Source organism: Scleropages formosus, chromosome 19, assembly GCF_900964775.1.
Source record: "Scleropages formosus chromosome 19, fSclFor1.1, whole genome shotgun sequence".
Lineage (NCBI taxonomy): Eukaryota > Metazoa > Chordata > Actinopteri > Osteoglossiformes > Osteoglossidae > Scleropages > Scleropages formosus.
Window position 1 is genome coordinate 7,547,501 of NC_041824.1, and position 16,597 is coordinate 7,564,097.

General features: G+C 41.1%; 1 protein-coding gene across 2 annotated transcripts in view; it reads left to right on the top strand.

Annotated features, from left to right (window-relative positions):
* cul2 (cullin 2) overlaps positions 1-15,458 on the top strand; it is a 15,518-nt gene extending 60 nt beyond the window's left edge. Inside the window, exons 1-21 of one of the 2 annotated variants that reach the window (XM_018740943.2) lie at positions 1-39; positions 1,215-1,353; positions 1,642-1,744; positions 1,879-1,973; positions 3,729-3,834; positions 3,972-4,054; positions 4,144-4,240; positions 4,467-4,577; positions 5,768-5,930; positions 7,261-7,385; positions 7,638-7,745; positions 8,059-8,118; positions 8,241-8,369; positions 8,694-8,780; positions 9,083-9,235; positions 10,225-10,302; positions 10,487-10,553; positions 11,538-11,740; positions 12,417-12,518; positions 12,774-12,890; positions 13,807-15,458. The exon at positions 1-39 is cut by the window's left edge and continues 60 nt beyond it. In XM_018740943.2, coding sequence (XP_018596459.1) covers positions 1,235-1,353; positions 1,642-1,744; positions 1,879-1,973; positions 3,729-3,834; positions 3,972-4,054; positions 4,144-4,240; positions 4,467-4,577; positions 5,768-5,930; positions 7,261-7,385; positions 7,638-7,745; positions 8,059-8,118; positions 8,241-8,369; positions 8,694-8,780; positions 9,083-9,235; positions 10,225-10,302; positions 10,487-10,553; positions 11,538-11,740; positions 12,417-12,518; positions 12,774-12,890; positions 13,807-13,938 — 2,238 coding nt within the window. In that variant the 5' untranslated portion in view covers positions 1-39; positions 1,215-1,234 and the 3' untranslated portion in view covers positions 13,939-15,458. Of the gene's footprint in view, positions 40-1,214; positions 1,354-1,641; positions 1,745-1,878; positions 1,974-2,942; positions 2,969-3,728; positions 3,835-3,971; positions 4,055-4,143; positions 4,241-4,466; positions 4,578-5,767; positions 5,931-7,260; positions 7,386-7,637; positions 7,746-8,058; positions 8,119-8,240; positions 8,370-8,693; positions 8,781-9,082; positions 9,236-10,224; positions 10,303-10,486; positions 10,554-11,537; positions 11,741-12,416; positions 12,519-12,773; positions 12,891-13,806 lie in introns of those variants that run through there. The other variant, XM_018740944.2, reaches the window with a different exon arrangement.
* The last annotated feature ends 1,139 nt before the right edge of the window (positions 15,459-16,597 follow it).

A 16,597-nucleotide genomic window follows, 5' to 3' on the forward strand; every position in this document is an offset into this window, starting at 1 on the left:
TAGTTTTTTTAAAAAATAGTACGCTGACATTGGCCTGAGGTAATTTTCTCGAACAGACTCTTTCTTTTTGTGTTTTACACAGTTTGGTTCAGTGACAGAGACAGGCTAAGCCGTGTTGTTAGTAACTGATACGTACCGGGAAATGATGGCAAGCTAACGTTTGGTAGCTTATTAGCTCTTCAAGTGGGTTTTCATGTCGGAAGTGCTTCAGCCAGACCTTACCGACACTTATTTTTAATTAGTCATTTAATTCGCTCTCTGTAGAACTTTAAAAAGGACTAAATAATTTAGTCTGCACCGCGGCTACGCCGTGACATGTCGTGACTGACGGGAGCGCTGTGCCGCGTTGGTTTTAGTTGTTCTGACCTTTTTTCCCCCCATTGATTCCCACGAGACAACTTGTCTCCTAATATGATTATAGGACTCTCTAAAATGTTTGAAAGTTGAAACCTTCGTCAGGTAAGGGGAGGCGTTTCTGAGGAGGGTTGTCCGTTAGCATGACTGCCGACAGTTAGCTTAGCCAGCTAGCCGCTCTCCCAGCAGCAGCGGTGCGACGTGTGTGTGTGTGTGTGTGTGTGTGTGTGTGTGTGTGTGCGTGCGCGTAAATAAAACGCACATTTTAGTTTCGCCGACCGGATACGATGCTTCAACGCCAGAGAAGGGAAAGTAGTTGTGAAAGAGAAGGTAGTTGACATAATGAGCTTTTTCGGTGGTGTTGGCTGCTGCTGGTTCTGTTGTCTTTGTTCACACACATCGTCCTTCGGCACCACCACCTTTGCCTTGTTGACAAGCCTTGTCCTCCAACTGTTGATGTGTGTGGCAGGACAGCCACGTTTTATAAAGCTGAATAATCTTCTGCTCAAGTGCTTTCTTCTAGCTCAATTTGGGGGTGGTGGTGTGTAGAGGGACTCTTACTTAGTGAAATTTCACGTAGGTGATGATGTTCAGCAGACAGCAGCAGGCATGGCATGATCATGCCCTGAAAGATATAGCAGCAAAACATTCCTTTGGTTTCAGTGCCGTTCTTGCTCACCTTGTGTTGTGCAATTTTAGGAGATGCTGTAACACTTTGCAGCTTATGAAGCTTTAAAAATGACTCTCTTCAACTTCTGTTGGCAGAAACAGTAAATACTAAGACCTCCCTGGTGAGTTGAATTCCTCTTTGCATAATAAGAGGTTCCGATGTGCTTTAAAGTGCTTCCCTTTCTTTGCAGTTCGACAAAGTAGGTGTACGATGTCCTTAAAGCCACGCGTGGTGGATTTTGATGAGACATGGAACAAGCTACTGACGACAATCAAGGCCGTGGTGATGCTAGACTACGTGGAGAGAGCTACCTGGAATGATCGCTTCTCGTATCCTGCTCGGTTTACCCAGCTTGGGTACAGTTTCGGGGGGGACTAAAGAGTGGGCATAATTCTACAGCCGCTGTAATATTTATCAAATTATTAATTTTGAGTTATTTAATAGCCCTGTCAGTCCTTTTCCGCTCTTTGTTTTAGTGTCGTTAAAGTAGTGTAGCTTCAAAAGTCTGTCCGGTGTAATTGTCTAACAGAATGGTTAATTAACAGTGTAAATGTATTTTCAGCGTTGCAGCGTTCGCCTCTAAGCTAAGCTATTTCTTTTCCTTAACCCCTGTAAAGGGACATTTATGCTTTGTGTGTTGCATACCCGGAGCCCCTGGGTGAAAGACTGTACGCCGAGACAAAAATGTTCCTAGAAAACCATGTTCGGCAGTTGTACAAGGTAACAGACTAGATGCTAAGATAACATTGTAATGAACGCTTATGATAATGGGACGATTCTTTGAATCATTAGACTTACATTTTGGCTTATTTCGTTTGTTGCTTTTGTAAGAAGGATTTTGTTTTCCTCGCCAGAAAGTTCTGGAGTCTGAGGAGAAGCTTCTTGTGATGTACCACAGATCTTGGGAGGAGTACAGCAAGGGGGCTGACTACATGGATTGCTTGTACAGGTAACCAGTCCTTGTGTTTTATTGGCTTTGGGTGACCTCTGCTGCTTTTGTGGTTCAGGAACAGCCTCATGACCAGAATATCAAGTTTAAATTCCAGAAGGCAATCCACCTTTACTGGTGAGCTAAGTACATTGTCTGTATTATTTCAATATTTAGTGGAAATAAAGTTTAAAAAAAAAAAAAAAACACAAAGGTTGGCAGAATTTTACAGGGCAATACTACTGTTTCTCTCCATCTTCAGTTACATTTGTTATGGCTACTGAAGCTTTCAGTGGCAGCACTGAATGCTAGGTTACACTAAAATAGTTTTGCATACAGACTGGTCAGTGTTTCCTCAATTTATAAACTGGAAAAAAAAAAACAGGCAGTGCATGCTGACACGTCAAAGGCACTGGCTAATTTGTGTATCTTCAGTTTTGTTTTTTTTTCATGTAAAATTTTATTTAATGCGATTAAGAATTTACCTTTTAACAACTTTTGAAAATTTGTGATATCAGAATGCTGTCTGATTTCATGAAGTTGTTTTTAAGTACAGTTTTATTATCAATATGGTGGTGCAGCAGGCAGTAGTGACTGAGCTGTGTTCAGGTGTGGGTTCAGATCTGGCTCATGGTGTATGGAGTTTGCTTGGACCTAAAGCCATGTGTGGAAGCTGGCGCTGGTAGTTGTCTTTACCATGAAAACCATGCAAGCTGTCCCTATGAGTTGCATTACAGTTACTGGCACTTTGCCTTCCCTGTTTTATTCACCATTTTTCTAGATATCTTTAATACTTTCTTGAATCAAGATATGTTCCTTACTCCATTTTGGGAGTGGTGGGAATTCAATCATGGCCCTATAGTCATCTTTGGTTGTTAATGTTTGCAAGTGATACCTCCCTTACAAGCTTTATTTAGAAGGATCTATTTTTAAATGTGCTCTTCCTTTGGCACTTTGTACTGCTGTACAGTGTAAAAGGCTTCTGTGGAGTACAACCGCTGTGAAATAACTGTCTGGTAGTGAATACAATATTCTTTTGAGTATTGCTACACCTGGAGACAACTTGAGGGACGCCTCTTGTCGGTAGCCCATGCCCCAGACGGAGGCAAAGGAGATGATGATGACGACTGCAGTAGTGTATAATGCTGTTCTGGTGACATGGGTGTTAGACTGCTGTTTTCATTAATGCTTAATTAATGGCAGACTGTGGATAATTGAAATTGTTATTTTTGTCATTATTGTAGTTGTAGTATTTTTGACTTAATGCAAAATATTGTTCTTATTTTATAGCTATAATTTTGCACTGTGCTCAAAGTTATTTTTTTTTTTAGACTTGTCTACTATATCACATCCTTTGTTTTTCTTCTATTGTTTGCCCAAGGCACAGCTGTGACAATTTGTAAGTGAAGTTATGAAGTGGTGACCCATGCTTTGGCCTGGTTATTCACTTCATTTGGATCATTTCTCACAGCTGGGTGTTTGTTCCGTGTCCAGAAATGTTCTGCCTGCGTGCCCTCCCCCTGTGACTTGTGGGTGAAAAGGACTTGTAGGCAACACCATTCCTGTTAGGACAGCCATACGAAGCATAGTCGCATGTGTAGGGGTCCCCTTTGTGGGTTGGTGCTGAGTGACGAGGTCATACGGTTTTCTAACAGCTTTTTCCCCACTGTCTCAAGCAGTCATTATCACAGTGATAGCAAATACATGTTCTCTTCATTTTGGCCCTGTCTGCTTTGACATCTGCAGTCTTACTATGATTTTCCCCTGTCACTGCAGGTACCTGAACACACAGTTCATTAAGAAAAACAAGCTCACAGAGGCAGACTTGCAGTATGGATACGGAGGAGCTGACATGAATGAACCACTAATGGAAATAGGAGAGGTAAGCCTGCTTCAGCAGAAAGGTGTTGTGCTCCTCTATTTGAGACGCTAAGCTTCTGTTTCAGATTGTTTAAAATTGATTCATTAGTTAATATTTTCCCATCAAAAGCATGTGTTAATGGCTATATTTTATTCCAGCTGGCACTAGACATGTGGAGGAAACTGATGATTGAACCCTTGCAAGCCATCTTGATCCGGATGCTGCTGAATGAAATCAAAAAGTAGGTTTTAGCAGGGCTATTAAAAATGTATTAGAAAATAATGCACAAGACCAGCAAAGCCTAATTCAGTGTCTTAATTTTTGTTCCAGTGATCGTTGTGGTGAGAACCCAAATCAGAAAGTAATCCATGGGGTTATCAACTCCTTTGTTCATGTTGAACAGTACAAGAAAAAGTTTCCTCTTAAGGTAAGAATTTTAGGAAATTAAGCAGTTTTTTTTTCTAATTAACAATACTACAGCATAAGCTAACATTATGCAAGTCAATATAATGTGAACACTAAAAGATTTCCAAAATAGTTTAAAAATAGACTTAAATTCTTGTACACAGCCAAACTTTTTTTAGTATTTAACTGTATGAATGTGTGCACAGTATATTGGGATAACTCTTCGTAATTCACCGTTTTGCTTTTAGTTTTATCAGGAAATCTTCGAAGGCCCGTTTCTGACGAAAACAGGCGAATATTATAAACAGGAAGCCTCTAATTTACTGCAGGAGTCAAATTGCTCCCAGTACATGGAGAAGGTAAGAACGTGCTTGTCGAATGGTTTGGTTCTAACTTATGCACATACATCCATGGACCAAAAAAAAACAAAAAACAATCTGCTCTGTTTCAACAAGATAGAAATCTCTGGTTTGAACACCACCCCACATTTTCACAGGATATGGTGAGAGGGCCTGATTAACAGCAACCCTATGCTTCTAAATATCATACTTTGACTGACTGTTATAAACCATATCCCATAGGAAGAATGTATACCTTCGACCAAGTAAGGTAACTTGTATTTGTGGGAAAGTTTAGTCATTAGTTGTCTTTCAGCAAGTTTTTCAGAGCATTATAGCAGCAACATGATGCATCAGGTAGTGCTATCTCACAGCTTCAGGGCTAAAGGTCGCAATGGGAGTTTGAATCTGGTCAGTCTAGGAAGAGTTTGCATGATCTCGCCATGTTTGCATGAGTTTCCTCTGGTTTATTCCATAGTCCAAAGATAGGCATTCAGATTAACTGGTGACTATAAATTGCCCACATTGTGTGAATTGGTACGTTTGGCTTCTGATTAAATGCCCTGTGTGTGAGTAGTCTCACACTATTTTCCAGTGGTGTGGGTTTTGTGTGAAAACGGACATGTTTTTGTTCTGAATTAAACGTGGGAGGGTTTGAACACTGCAGTGCTGCTGTGGCCAATTCTGTGCAGCCGACCATCCGCTCTGAGGTCACCTGCCAACCCCATCTTGCAAGCCAACTGTAGCTGGTTGATGTCCTCAGGTTCACGTTTCCACAGAAACCCTAAGGTTTACTGACTGAAAAGAGTTCTTTCCCTGTCATACTGCGATTCATTTCTTAATTCTTTACCTGTTGATCAGTTGTGACCATTTGGGTCAGAATACATTCAGAAAGGCCTGATTCTCGTTTTGTCAGATGGCTGTAATCCCTGGTCTTGTTGTAAAGATGAAGTCACTCAGTCTGTTTTGGTTTCAGAGGGAAACTGGATTTGAAACATTGCTATAGTGATGTTTGAGTTCTTGGGATGTTTGGGATTCCAAACCCTTTCAGTATGACCCCTCTACCGAGCTGCAGATCTTTCCCCCGTCGCATTTGGACAGAGATGGTATCGCACCGCCCAGCTGCTATGGTGAACAAACGGTGGCGGCAGAGTCATGCTGATCACTTCTGTTGCGCTCAGTTGTCAACATGGGTGGTGTTCTGGCTTTAGGTTCTGGCCCGGCTGAAGGACGAGGAGATGCGGTGTCGGAAGTACCTGCACCCCAGCTCATACGCAAAGGTGATACATGAGTGCCAGCAGAGGATGGTGGCGGACCATCTGCAGTTCCTTCACGGAGAGTGCCAGAGTATCGTCCGCCAGGAGAAACGAGACGGTCAGTCTGCCCCAGATGAATAATCCAATTTAAGATATTCGTATGAACCAGTGGATTCCCTTAACTGTTGATTTCGACCATGTTTTCTTTTAAATTTCTTTTAAGAAGTGTACTTGGACATCATGTGGGGATGTGGTGGCACTGCGGGTTTAGCCAGTACCTCGCTATTCCGGAAGTATGGGGTTTGAGTCCCGCTCAGGGTGCGCGGCGATTCCATATTTCTTCCTGTCTGCGCTCCCTAACATACAGAAGAATGCACTGACAACCCACTTCAGTTCCTCTCTTGCCTTGATAGCCACGCAGGTGGTCGCTATGACTCAGGCATGACTCAATAGTGGCAACAACAACTTAGACATCATACCTGTAATGGAATTAGATGCTGCACAGACAGAGATTTATGTATTTTACATTTATTCATTTTAGCTGATGCCTTTCTCCAAAGCAACTTACAACGTTAAGGTATTTATAATTATTTACCCAGTTATACAACTGGGTAATTTTACTGGAGCAACTTAGGGTAAGGACCTTGCTCAAGAGTACTACAGCTGAAGGTGGGGATCAAAAACAGAAGCAAATTGTGTTTATCCATTGAGCTAATAGATACCAATAAAATGCATCCAGCCAGAATAAGGGTGTGGGACCACCTTTTTCATTTGGCCCCACAGGGTTAACAGCTCATGTCTTTGTTTGTCACTGTTTGATTTTCAGTAACAAGATGGTGAATGTTTTCCATGTTAATGGAGTGAGTTGGGCAACAATTGGTTTTGAATAGGATTTTGTAGAACAGTTTTGTCGTTAGTTTTTATTTAGTTCAAACTTCCAGAAATTTTACACAACCTAATCTGTTAATTGAAGGGCCTCTGTTTGTTTCACTAGGCTTTTACAGATTGTCACTTATGGGGGTAAAAGTGACTCTAGAATTAATGAAAAAGTTGCAGAGTCTTCTGGTCCCAGTGGTATTTGTAAAATGTATGTATCAGAGTAACAATGCAAAAGTGACATCACTAAACCTTATTCAAAAACTCAATATTGAAATTGTTCTTAATCTGTTTCAACACTGAGTGCTGCATTGTTTGGATATTGGGGCTCAGACTACTTATACAGTTTCCTGTTGGCTCAACTTGGCAGTAAAAGAGAGGTATCGCTGGTGCCATTATTCTCACAGAAACACAGTAATCTGGTAAAAACACTTGAATGAAAGCTGCAAGTGTGTGAATCAGTACTGCATTCTTTTGATCCCTGTCTGGGGAGCTTGAGGCCCAGCTTGTTCCAGTATTAATCAGAGGACCAGCCCGTATGCTAACGTGATTCTTGACCCTGTTCCCCCCAGACATGGCAAACATGTACACCCTCTTGCGTGCCGTTTCCAGTGGCTTGCCTCACATGATCCATGAGCTCCAGGTCCACATCCACGATGAGGGCCTCCGAGCCATCAGTAACCTCTCTCAGGAAAATGTAAGTGGCCGGTTAGGGGGAGCAAAGAGCCAGAGTTTTATTTCTTTGCATAATACAAAAGCGCGCACACGCACAAAAACCCAGAAATGGAGAAAATGACACGAGTGAAAAGAATGTCACAAAACTAATTAGCAGGTTTTGAACAGGTGAATTAAATCGTGAGGGTTCAAAGTAAGCATAGGGACAGACAGTGGTATGTCGGAGAGATGTTCTAATGTTTTCCTTTGGTTTCTCTGGTCCGTCTCTTTTCAGATGCCAACCCAGTTTGTGGAGTCAGTGTTAGAGGTTCACAGTAAATTTGTTCAACTCATTAACACCGTCCTGAATGGAGATCAGCACTTTATGAGCGCTCTCGACAAGGTAAAACGGAGTCCCGGCCACATTTGATTTGGGGTATCATGTGTTACTGGGGAGTGCTGGACATAGTGTGTCCTCTCCACTAGATGGTGGTAGTGAGACTTTTTAGACTCCTGAAAATGGGGTTTTGTTTACTTATTTAAATGTGTTTTTAAACTGTGGGGTGAAGTCCTTAATCATTCAGATAAGTTTGTGTTGCAGTGTAATGCTCTTGGTCTTTACTAGGTGGAAGGCAGCTTGAATTATTTATAAAAACTAGTGTTAATTACCAGTTAAAAGAAGATATCTAGTCCTTGTGACACATTTTCCTTTCAAGGCTTTGACATCAGTGGTGAACTACAGGGAGCCGAAATCCATCTGCAAAGCTCCTGAACTGGTGAGTGGAGGAACGCAGCTGTCACCACCCTAACACAAAATCTGTGTTGAAAACGGAACACAACCCATTCCACACGCAGAGCTTTTCTGACCACTGCCATGCATCTGCCATTTTGTTTAAAGCTTGCTAAGTACTGTGACAATCTGCTGAAAAAGTCAGCCAAGGGGATGACCGAGAATGAAGTGGAGGACAAACTGACCAGCTTCATCACAGTATTCAAGTACATAGATGACAAAGATGTTTTCCAGAAGGTAACAAAGGCAATATTTTAGTCCTTCAGTCTTGTTTCTTTGACACTGAATCCAGTTGTTTGTGCAAAAGTAGACTTGAGATCTCAAGCAACTATTTACTCTATTAGTTCACTGATTAACTTATTCAGAGCTAAAATGGCAGTAATATGAAGTATTTTGATTTCTTTTTGTTTACATTTATAGCAACTTTTGATTTTAAAATCATTTCAGCATCGAGACATTTGCTAGAGAGTTGTTGAAATCAAACAATGATTTGTTTGCACTGAATTTCTCATGTCCTTAAAGCCTGCTGTCTGCCCCCCCCCCCTTCCCCCCCCCCCACAGTTTTATGCTCGAATGTTGGCAAAGAGATTAATACACGGCCTCTCTTTGTCCATGGATTCCGAGGAAGCCATGATTAACAAACTAAAGGTAACGTTTATTGCACTGGTTTTGATTGAGCATGTTGGTTATGAAATAGTTTAGTCAGAGGACAGGAGCAGTGGCTTAGGGACTTCACTTGTATTAACTATCCTTTTATTCTGCACTTTTTTTTTTTTTTTTTTTTAAATATTCTGTTAGGTTTATGATATATTCCTTCATCATTTAGTCCCGTCATTTGATTGTGTTGGAGGAATTTTGGAAGAATCACTTTTTAAAGTGCACAGTAGATACATGTAATGTGTAATTGTGTGTCAGAGAGCAGTGTTTTACCTTATGCTTCCCCTCTCTAGCAAGCCTGTGGGTATGAGTTCACCAGCAAGCTGCACCGGATGTACACAGACATGAGTGTTAGCGCTGATCTAAACAACAAATTCAACAACTTCATCAAGACCCAGGAGGCTGCCGTTGACCTGGGCATAAGCTTTCAGATATATGTGTTGCAGGTGAGATGAGCTGCACCTTTAAAGTTGTCAGACTCGCAACAGCTTGCATTCACATCAGACTTGGATGATACAACTGAACAAAATGGGACTAATCCACCGGTTCCAAGCTTCCCGTCTCAAAAATGAGGAGAAATTTTTCAATGAGGGCAAAAGAGGTTTTCTGTTATGGGCTTGTTTTAATATATAAGGTGGTAATTTTAATAACCTATTTTATTGTACATTTCCAAATTCAGTTTCTCACCATATAATAGTACATCAACTACTTGTAACACAACTGAACAAAGGTGATTTCTTGACACTGATTTTTTTTGACAGACCCACATACCATCAGATGTATCACTGTTAAGAAAAAACAAAACGCTTAACCTGAGGGCCTGTTCTGTTGAACACATGTACAGACTTTCGTGTTGTTGATGTGCAGTTCGGAGTTACATTATTATAATGTACCTTAAAGGTATGAAGTACTGATAGTACTGTACAATTAGTTTTACCACAGCTATGGTAAGTGCCAGGAGGGATCAACTTGCAGATTTAATTTTAAGTGACACCATCATTTAAGACTCACCTTATGATTCCTTTGACACCGAAGCACATTTAATTGGCCTTTGTATTTGTGGTTGTGTGCGTGTGCATGTGCATGGGGGGGGGGGGGGGGGGGGGTATTATGCAGCTACTCATGTCATGTGCACCTGCTAAAAAGGGTGATTTTTGATATTTTTGGAATTGTGTGTCTGCAGCTCTGTCAGTGAAATGTACATTTGTTTACTTTGAGTAGTATGTTTTTGGAGAAAAGCTAAATGAATAAATGTAAACATGCAGAAGAATGTACCAACAGCAGCCAGTGGCATTTTGGGAAAGGTCACATTTCTGGTCTGTGCCAGCAAATGGGTGGATAAGTGTTTACTTTCTTCCCCCCTCATGGAAAAATGTTTGTGTGCGTGCATGCTCGCTCATGCTCAGCACTGTAACAGCCCATGGTTTGATTGCAGGCTGGCGCCTGGCCACTCACACATGTCCCCACCTCCACCTTCGCCATCCCCCAGGAGTTGGAGAAGAGCGTTCAGATGGTGAGTCACTGCAGAGCCAACTGGGAGCACATAAGCACAAGTGAAACTATGATTTGAGCTTAAAAAAAAAAAAAAAACCATACACACTTATGGTTATCTTGGTTCATTTTCAAATAGTGCTAGGGCTGGGCAGGAACAATGAGTTGTGGTGTGGTTAAAATTGTACTTATCTTTCTTTTGGCAGTTCGAATTGTTTTACAACCAACACTTCAGTGGGAGGAAGTTGACCTGGCTTCATTACCTCTGCACAGGTATGTGGGTGGGATCCACTGCTGGGCTTTGGGCCTGTCAGCAACGTGGTGTAAATTTGTGTTTCGATGGGGCCGTTTAACACCTCATCTCGTACTTGTACAGTTAGTGTGTTTACTGTTAGCCATCAGAGGCTATGCTTCATGTGTAAAATAAGTACTCTGAGCGAGTTGAGGTATTGTTTCTAAAACGCAACATTAGTGAACCGCTAAGCATGGCCGATTGCTGGGAAACTAATCTTGATGTATTTATCCAAACCTACTCTTTTATTTTTAAACCTGTCATGAATGGCTTAATCTGCATAGAGGTGTCAGTTAACTGGAGGATTTTGCTGTCACCCTAAACGTCTTAAGGTTTTAATTACGGAAATACATTCTAATTGAGGTTTTATCAATTGTGATATGAGGATGCTACGAAAGACCACAACATCTTTCACAAGCAGCAAAATGGAACGACTTTTTGTCATGTAAGAAGCTGTGATTCTTTGGCATTCAATTTGACCATAATCCGTGAAATGAGAGCACTAGAACTGTTTTGATGGGCATACTTCTAGTTGAATCCTCTCAGACAATGAAGCAGACTGCAGATAATTAGATGCTTTAGATATTTCCATGCACATACTGGCACACACATTCCAGGAAATTACCATACCTTACTTTCACAATGGGATTTAAGCGATTTACAAGCCTGAAATGGTTTTTCTTTGTGTGAATACTTAAATGCAGCTGTTGTCTTTGGGCATGTGCAAACTCGTGATCAAACAATAACCCTTCTAATGTTTACTTCAGGTTACATAATTTTGTTGTTTAGCAGATACTTTTACTCAACTTAGATGGCTTTTATTTGTACCCAGTTTTTAAATGTTTATTAAGGTGAATAACTTCAGGTTAATTGCGAGGGTGTGGAGGTCCTCGTGGTATTTAGGTGTTAAGTTGTCTGGGTGTTTAAAGGCAATACTTTGTGGCTCTTACACTCATCTCCTGCAGGTGAGGTGAAGATGAACTACTTGGCCAAGCCGTATGTGGCTATGGTGACTACCTACCAGATGGCTGTGCTGCTGGCCTTCAACAACGGTGAAATGGTGAGCTACAAGGAACTCCAGGACAGCACTCAGATGAATGAGAAGGAGCTTGTTAAAACCATCAAGTCCCTATTGGATGTCAAGATGATCAACCACGACTCAAAAAAGGTAGCAGCTTAATATATTTGCAGTATACACTGGGTTCTTGGGCTGCAAATGTTCAGGTTACACATTTTAAAGGTACTTCTCACATTCATATTTTCCAGTTTCTTAAATTTTAGCCTTTTATAATGCATTTGCTAAAACTTATTTCCGTGTTGTGGAGGCAAATTGACTCACATTTCCATGTGTAGCCTTTAGTGTGTGGTAAAATACACCAAATGTGAAGGAGTATAAGATATCATTCATTCAGCTCCTTCCCACAGTGTTTACAGCTCATGTCTGGTCTTTCTAAGTGACTGTGGTCAATAAGATGCGGAACACTGCACATATTTATGGATGAATCGGTCAACAGTTGGAATTGAATAGGAGTTTAAGGAGATGGATTTTTATTTCTATTCATTTTAAATTAGTTTCTAATGTAGCTCCAAGTTCATATAAGTATTTAAGTAAAATGTCATGATTTTTTAATATAGCTTTATCTGAGTCTTCTACAGGACCTTACCTGTAAATAACTCAAAGGGCATCTGTATTACTAAGCTTTGATTGTTCCCAAGTGTGAAAGGTGACTTTGGATTTGCATGCAAACTAAGTTACTAATGGACTTTGGCTTCCAGTGGTGTTCATAAGTGCAGAAACCAGTTTTTGTCTCGTTATACGATTTTCTTCTGGTTTGCCTCAACAGGAAGACATAGAGACAGAGTCAACCTTCTCACTAAATATGGCCTTCACCAGTAAAAGAACCAAGTTTAAAATCACAACGTCGATGCAGAAGGACACACCACAGGTATTCTGTTAAATGTTCTCTTTCAATGTGTATAAAATGGCATTTTAAGTAGTACAGATTCACTAAGGTTAATATTAGAAACACTGAAGATTTGTCTGGATTCCAATAAATGTGTTATACCTGAATCAAAGTAAATTTTGCTTTTGGGTTAGTGAAAAGATTTGGGTGAGTATAGTGTTAAGAAGCACCCCAAGTCAAGGAGGTTCTAAGTGAAGTTGTATCGAACCGATGAGTAAACTTCAGGTGTCCGTGCAGGAAATGGAGCAGACAAGAAGTGCAGTGGATGAGGACCGGAAGATGTACCTGCAGGCTGCCATTGTGAGGATCATGAAAGCCCGCAAAGTGCTGCGGCATAACGCTCTAATACAAGAGGTGGGACTCCCTGTGTGTTGTTCATACCTTCCTGTTACCAAAGGTCAAAGAAGCAAAAGATTTAAAACAATCCTAGGAGATGGTAACATGCTATGGGCAGTGGGTGCTCGCCATGGCTACATAGTTCAGCCCCCTCTTTGATGTGATATTAACTGAAAGCATGTAGCATAATTTCTGAACCGTTACTGCTCCTAGAAGAGCTTGGCTCAGAAGGACATCATATCACACTTCTACTATTATTATTATCTATCATATATACATGTGCATATACAATTACTATATATACTCATACATGCAGTTAGAGGATAGTGTTTGACTGGGAAGAGAGTAATTGTGCAGAGGATTGGTTTCTGGCACTGGGACACATCTGAGGAATGAAATGTGTGGCTCCTCCTGTCTTAGCATGTCTGAGACTGGGTTTGAAACCAGCTTGTAGCTCTTTGACAGTCAGGAGTCCGTTCCACAGTCGTAGTTTGGAACCTCTTCTGCAGATTTTCTCCTTTAAAATCAAAAGTTAAACAAGTGTTTTTGTGGCAAGCAGGTTAATTTCAGTAACACAAAGCTGTGCTTGTTCTGTGTGTTCTACTGTAGTACAGTTCTCACTGTGCAATGCTAATTTTCTTGACGTTCAGATGTTTCGTGCATTGTTTTTCCATTTACCAATGCATACAATTCATTCACGACATGAACTGAGCGTTAGCAAAACATTAATAGGTAAATAAAGCTTCAACTATAATTCGATGCACTGGAATGAATTAACCTCATTTTGTAAGGTACTGAACTTCTAGCATGTTTATGCAACCTGAACCATAAGGAAATGTGCCTATATTTAATTTTGTGCACGTCTGTAGAGGTGGCAGAAACTCACTTTGTGCCCTCTCACAGGATGCACTGATGCTTTTCGTCTGCCCGGCAGGTCATCAACCAGTCGAAAGCTCGGTTCAACCCCAGCATCAGCATGATCAAGAAGTGCATCGAGGTGCTGATCGACAAGCAGTACATCGAGCGCAGCCAGACATCAGCGGACGAGTACAGCTACGTGGCGTGACGTGGCGAGAACGCCTGGAGGAGGGAGACACTGCCCTCCCTTTCTCTGCCATTGTCCGGGACGAAGCTGAACTGTGCCTCCATCTAGGGAATGTCCACCAGGTCGCCAGGCAGCCCCACAAATACCCCACCCAACCCCAAGCGCCCCCGATTTTAATGCTGTTTACAACGTCACCAGTGCCACGCCTCGTGCGTCAACGGAAATGCCTGCTAGCTGTCTGAGCGCGAGGTACCGACGCAGTGATTTTAGCCTCCACAGCAGGAAAGCGGAGAGCCAAGGGAGGTGGTGACACTGACTGGATGTGGGCAGTTACAGGTGGAAACCATGCTTTTTTTTTTTTTTTTTTTTTCCCCCCTCACGTTTGCAGTTGTGCTATTTTTTTGTTTTGTTTTGTTTTTTTAATCGAAGTAATAAAACCGGTATACCAATAATTGTATTTACTTCAGAGTCGTAAAGAACAAGGTGACAGACGTGATTATGCTGCTTGTCAAATAAACAAATAAAACAAAAGATTTTTGTACATGATTCCTGGAAGATAAGCGTGGATTCGACATCCGGGTGTCCGTTGCCTTGTTCCCGAAAAATGACTTGAAAATTAGTTTAATTCCAGGTGTTCTCCTGGCTTTAGTCCAGTAGGTTGAAGCTGAGGTACCAGATTCACCTCACGTGTTACTGATGACTGGACTTGGAAAAAGTACCAAGTACATAGCCACACGTTAAAGAAACTTAAATGTGCTATGCTTTAGAAATGACAACTAATTTTACAAAGTATTCATAATGCAAGTTTGCTTATTTTGCCAGTCTGTAAAACAAATTGTGATTGTAACTGTACCCTCTGGATGTTTATTAATCTTTGGATGATTTAACACCTTGATATTCTGTTTCACCACAAGGGGGTGCTGTTACCAGTTTATTAGTAGTAAGGGCTTTTTCTTTTATTCCCCCCCCCCCCCCCCCAATTTTAAATTATTTTTTTCTCCCAACATGAGGTTTAGTCAAATTAAATTTAATACCAAATACTAAGTGTCTCTAGGTATAAAGATAGAACACTGAGGGATCCAGAAGCCAGTGGAAAAACTTCAAATGCTTAATGTGACAAATTTGTATACTGGCTTCATGTATGAATGTAGATGGACTTGGGGATCTAACACTCACTATAGCGCTGCACTTTTTATAATTGTTTATTTTTCATAATTATTACAGTTGTCAGATTTATATTGATCAGAGGCAAGAACGACCTGACGTTTGTTGGCAAGACTGCATATAAAGTTTTCTTTCTGCTATATCTGTTGTTGTGCTGTATTCAGCTCTTCTTTAAAATGCATAACAAGCAGCATTATAACTACATAAAATGTTTTGTTTTCAGGAGGTTCTCTTTTCTGAAAATAAATACCTGTAAATGACTGGTTAATACATGTTACAACCAGCAACCAAATGTTAAACTGCAGTGTTTACGCAGCAGCTTTCAGCCTAAAGGGTTCTTCTGTTTTACATATTTTACTACCTTGGAGTTGTTCTTTGTCTTAATACAAATATGTTCCTTGTAGGGTTCATCTAGACTGTTTCTGTGTGAAACTTGTTTTACGGATTATTTAAAAAAAAAAAAAATTCTGTATCAAATAAGACGGTACCTCATCATGTCTCGGGTTTGTTGCTCTATTTTGGAATCGGATTCGTTTGAAAGTATCTCTCCTTCCTTTTCCCTGACATGTTATGTTGAATCTTCGCAGTCTGCAAAGTTACTGCACTGCAACATGAGGTGCAATATTTGAAACTTTTGGGTTTTGAGCTGCGCCGTGACTGCAGCGATCCTGGTTTGGCTTTAGATGAGTTTGACCGCGGAGGTATCGGTATAACCCCTCGTCTTCCTGACACGGCTCTTTGTTAGGCTTGACTCTGGCGTCACGCTGACAGGGCCGCCAGCTGGATGAGCTCCCGCCAGAGTGGACGCACGTGGGGACGACGACCGGTGACTTGTTCTTGTGGCCTGGTCTCACGGGCTGCCCCCCTCATCTTTTTCTCCGACTGCAACTGTGTACAAGAAGGTCTACTGGTGCGGCGGCATCTTCTATTTGTTATTGCAATAGATGAATTCGCCGTTTCTCAAATATTCCAGTAAACAGACTCAAGAAACTCCAAAAAAAAAAAAAATCTCCCTTCTGTCTCTTGGCCACGGTGGAGAGAGGAACGACGTTCAGATGACGGGTTGCTACCGCTTTCGACTCAAAAACGACACAGAAAATGTCCAAAAACATTTACAAACGTGTTGGAAATATTCTCAGACATTTACTGTATGGTTTAAAAGAAATGAGTGTTACTGTATAGGTATTGAGGAAAACTGTTCGTTCATTGTTAATTGTAAAACTCTTGGGTGAATGTGACATAAACAGTGATTTAACCTACATAGTTTCAAGGCTTGTGAACTGAGTCAAGAAATGAGATTTTAAACACACAATATTCTGTTTTAATATATTATTCCCAGCAAAACCAACAAATAATTTCATCGGTTCCAGCTGAGTCGAGTGGAACACCACGCTTATTTTTCCGACACTTTTCTCCCAGGTGCAACAATATAAGCCGGATAATTTTTCACGGAACATTTGGTGGTAAGTACCTTGCTTAAGGGCTCAGAAGCAAGTGGGAGGATTTGAACCTGTGA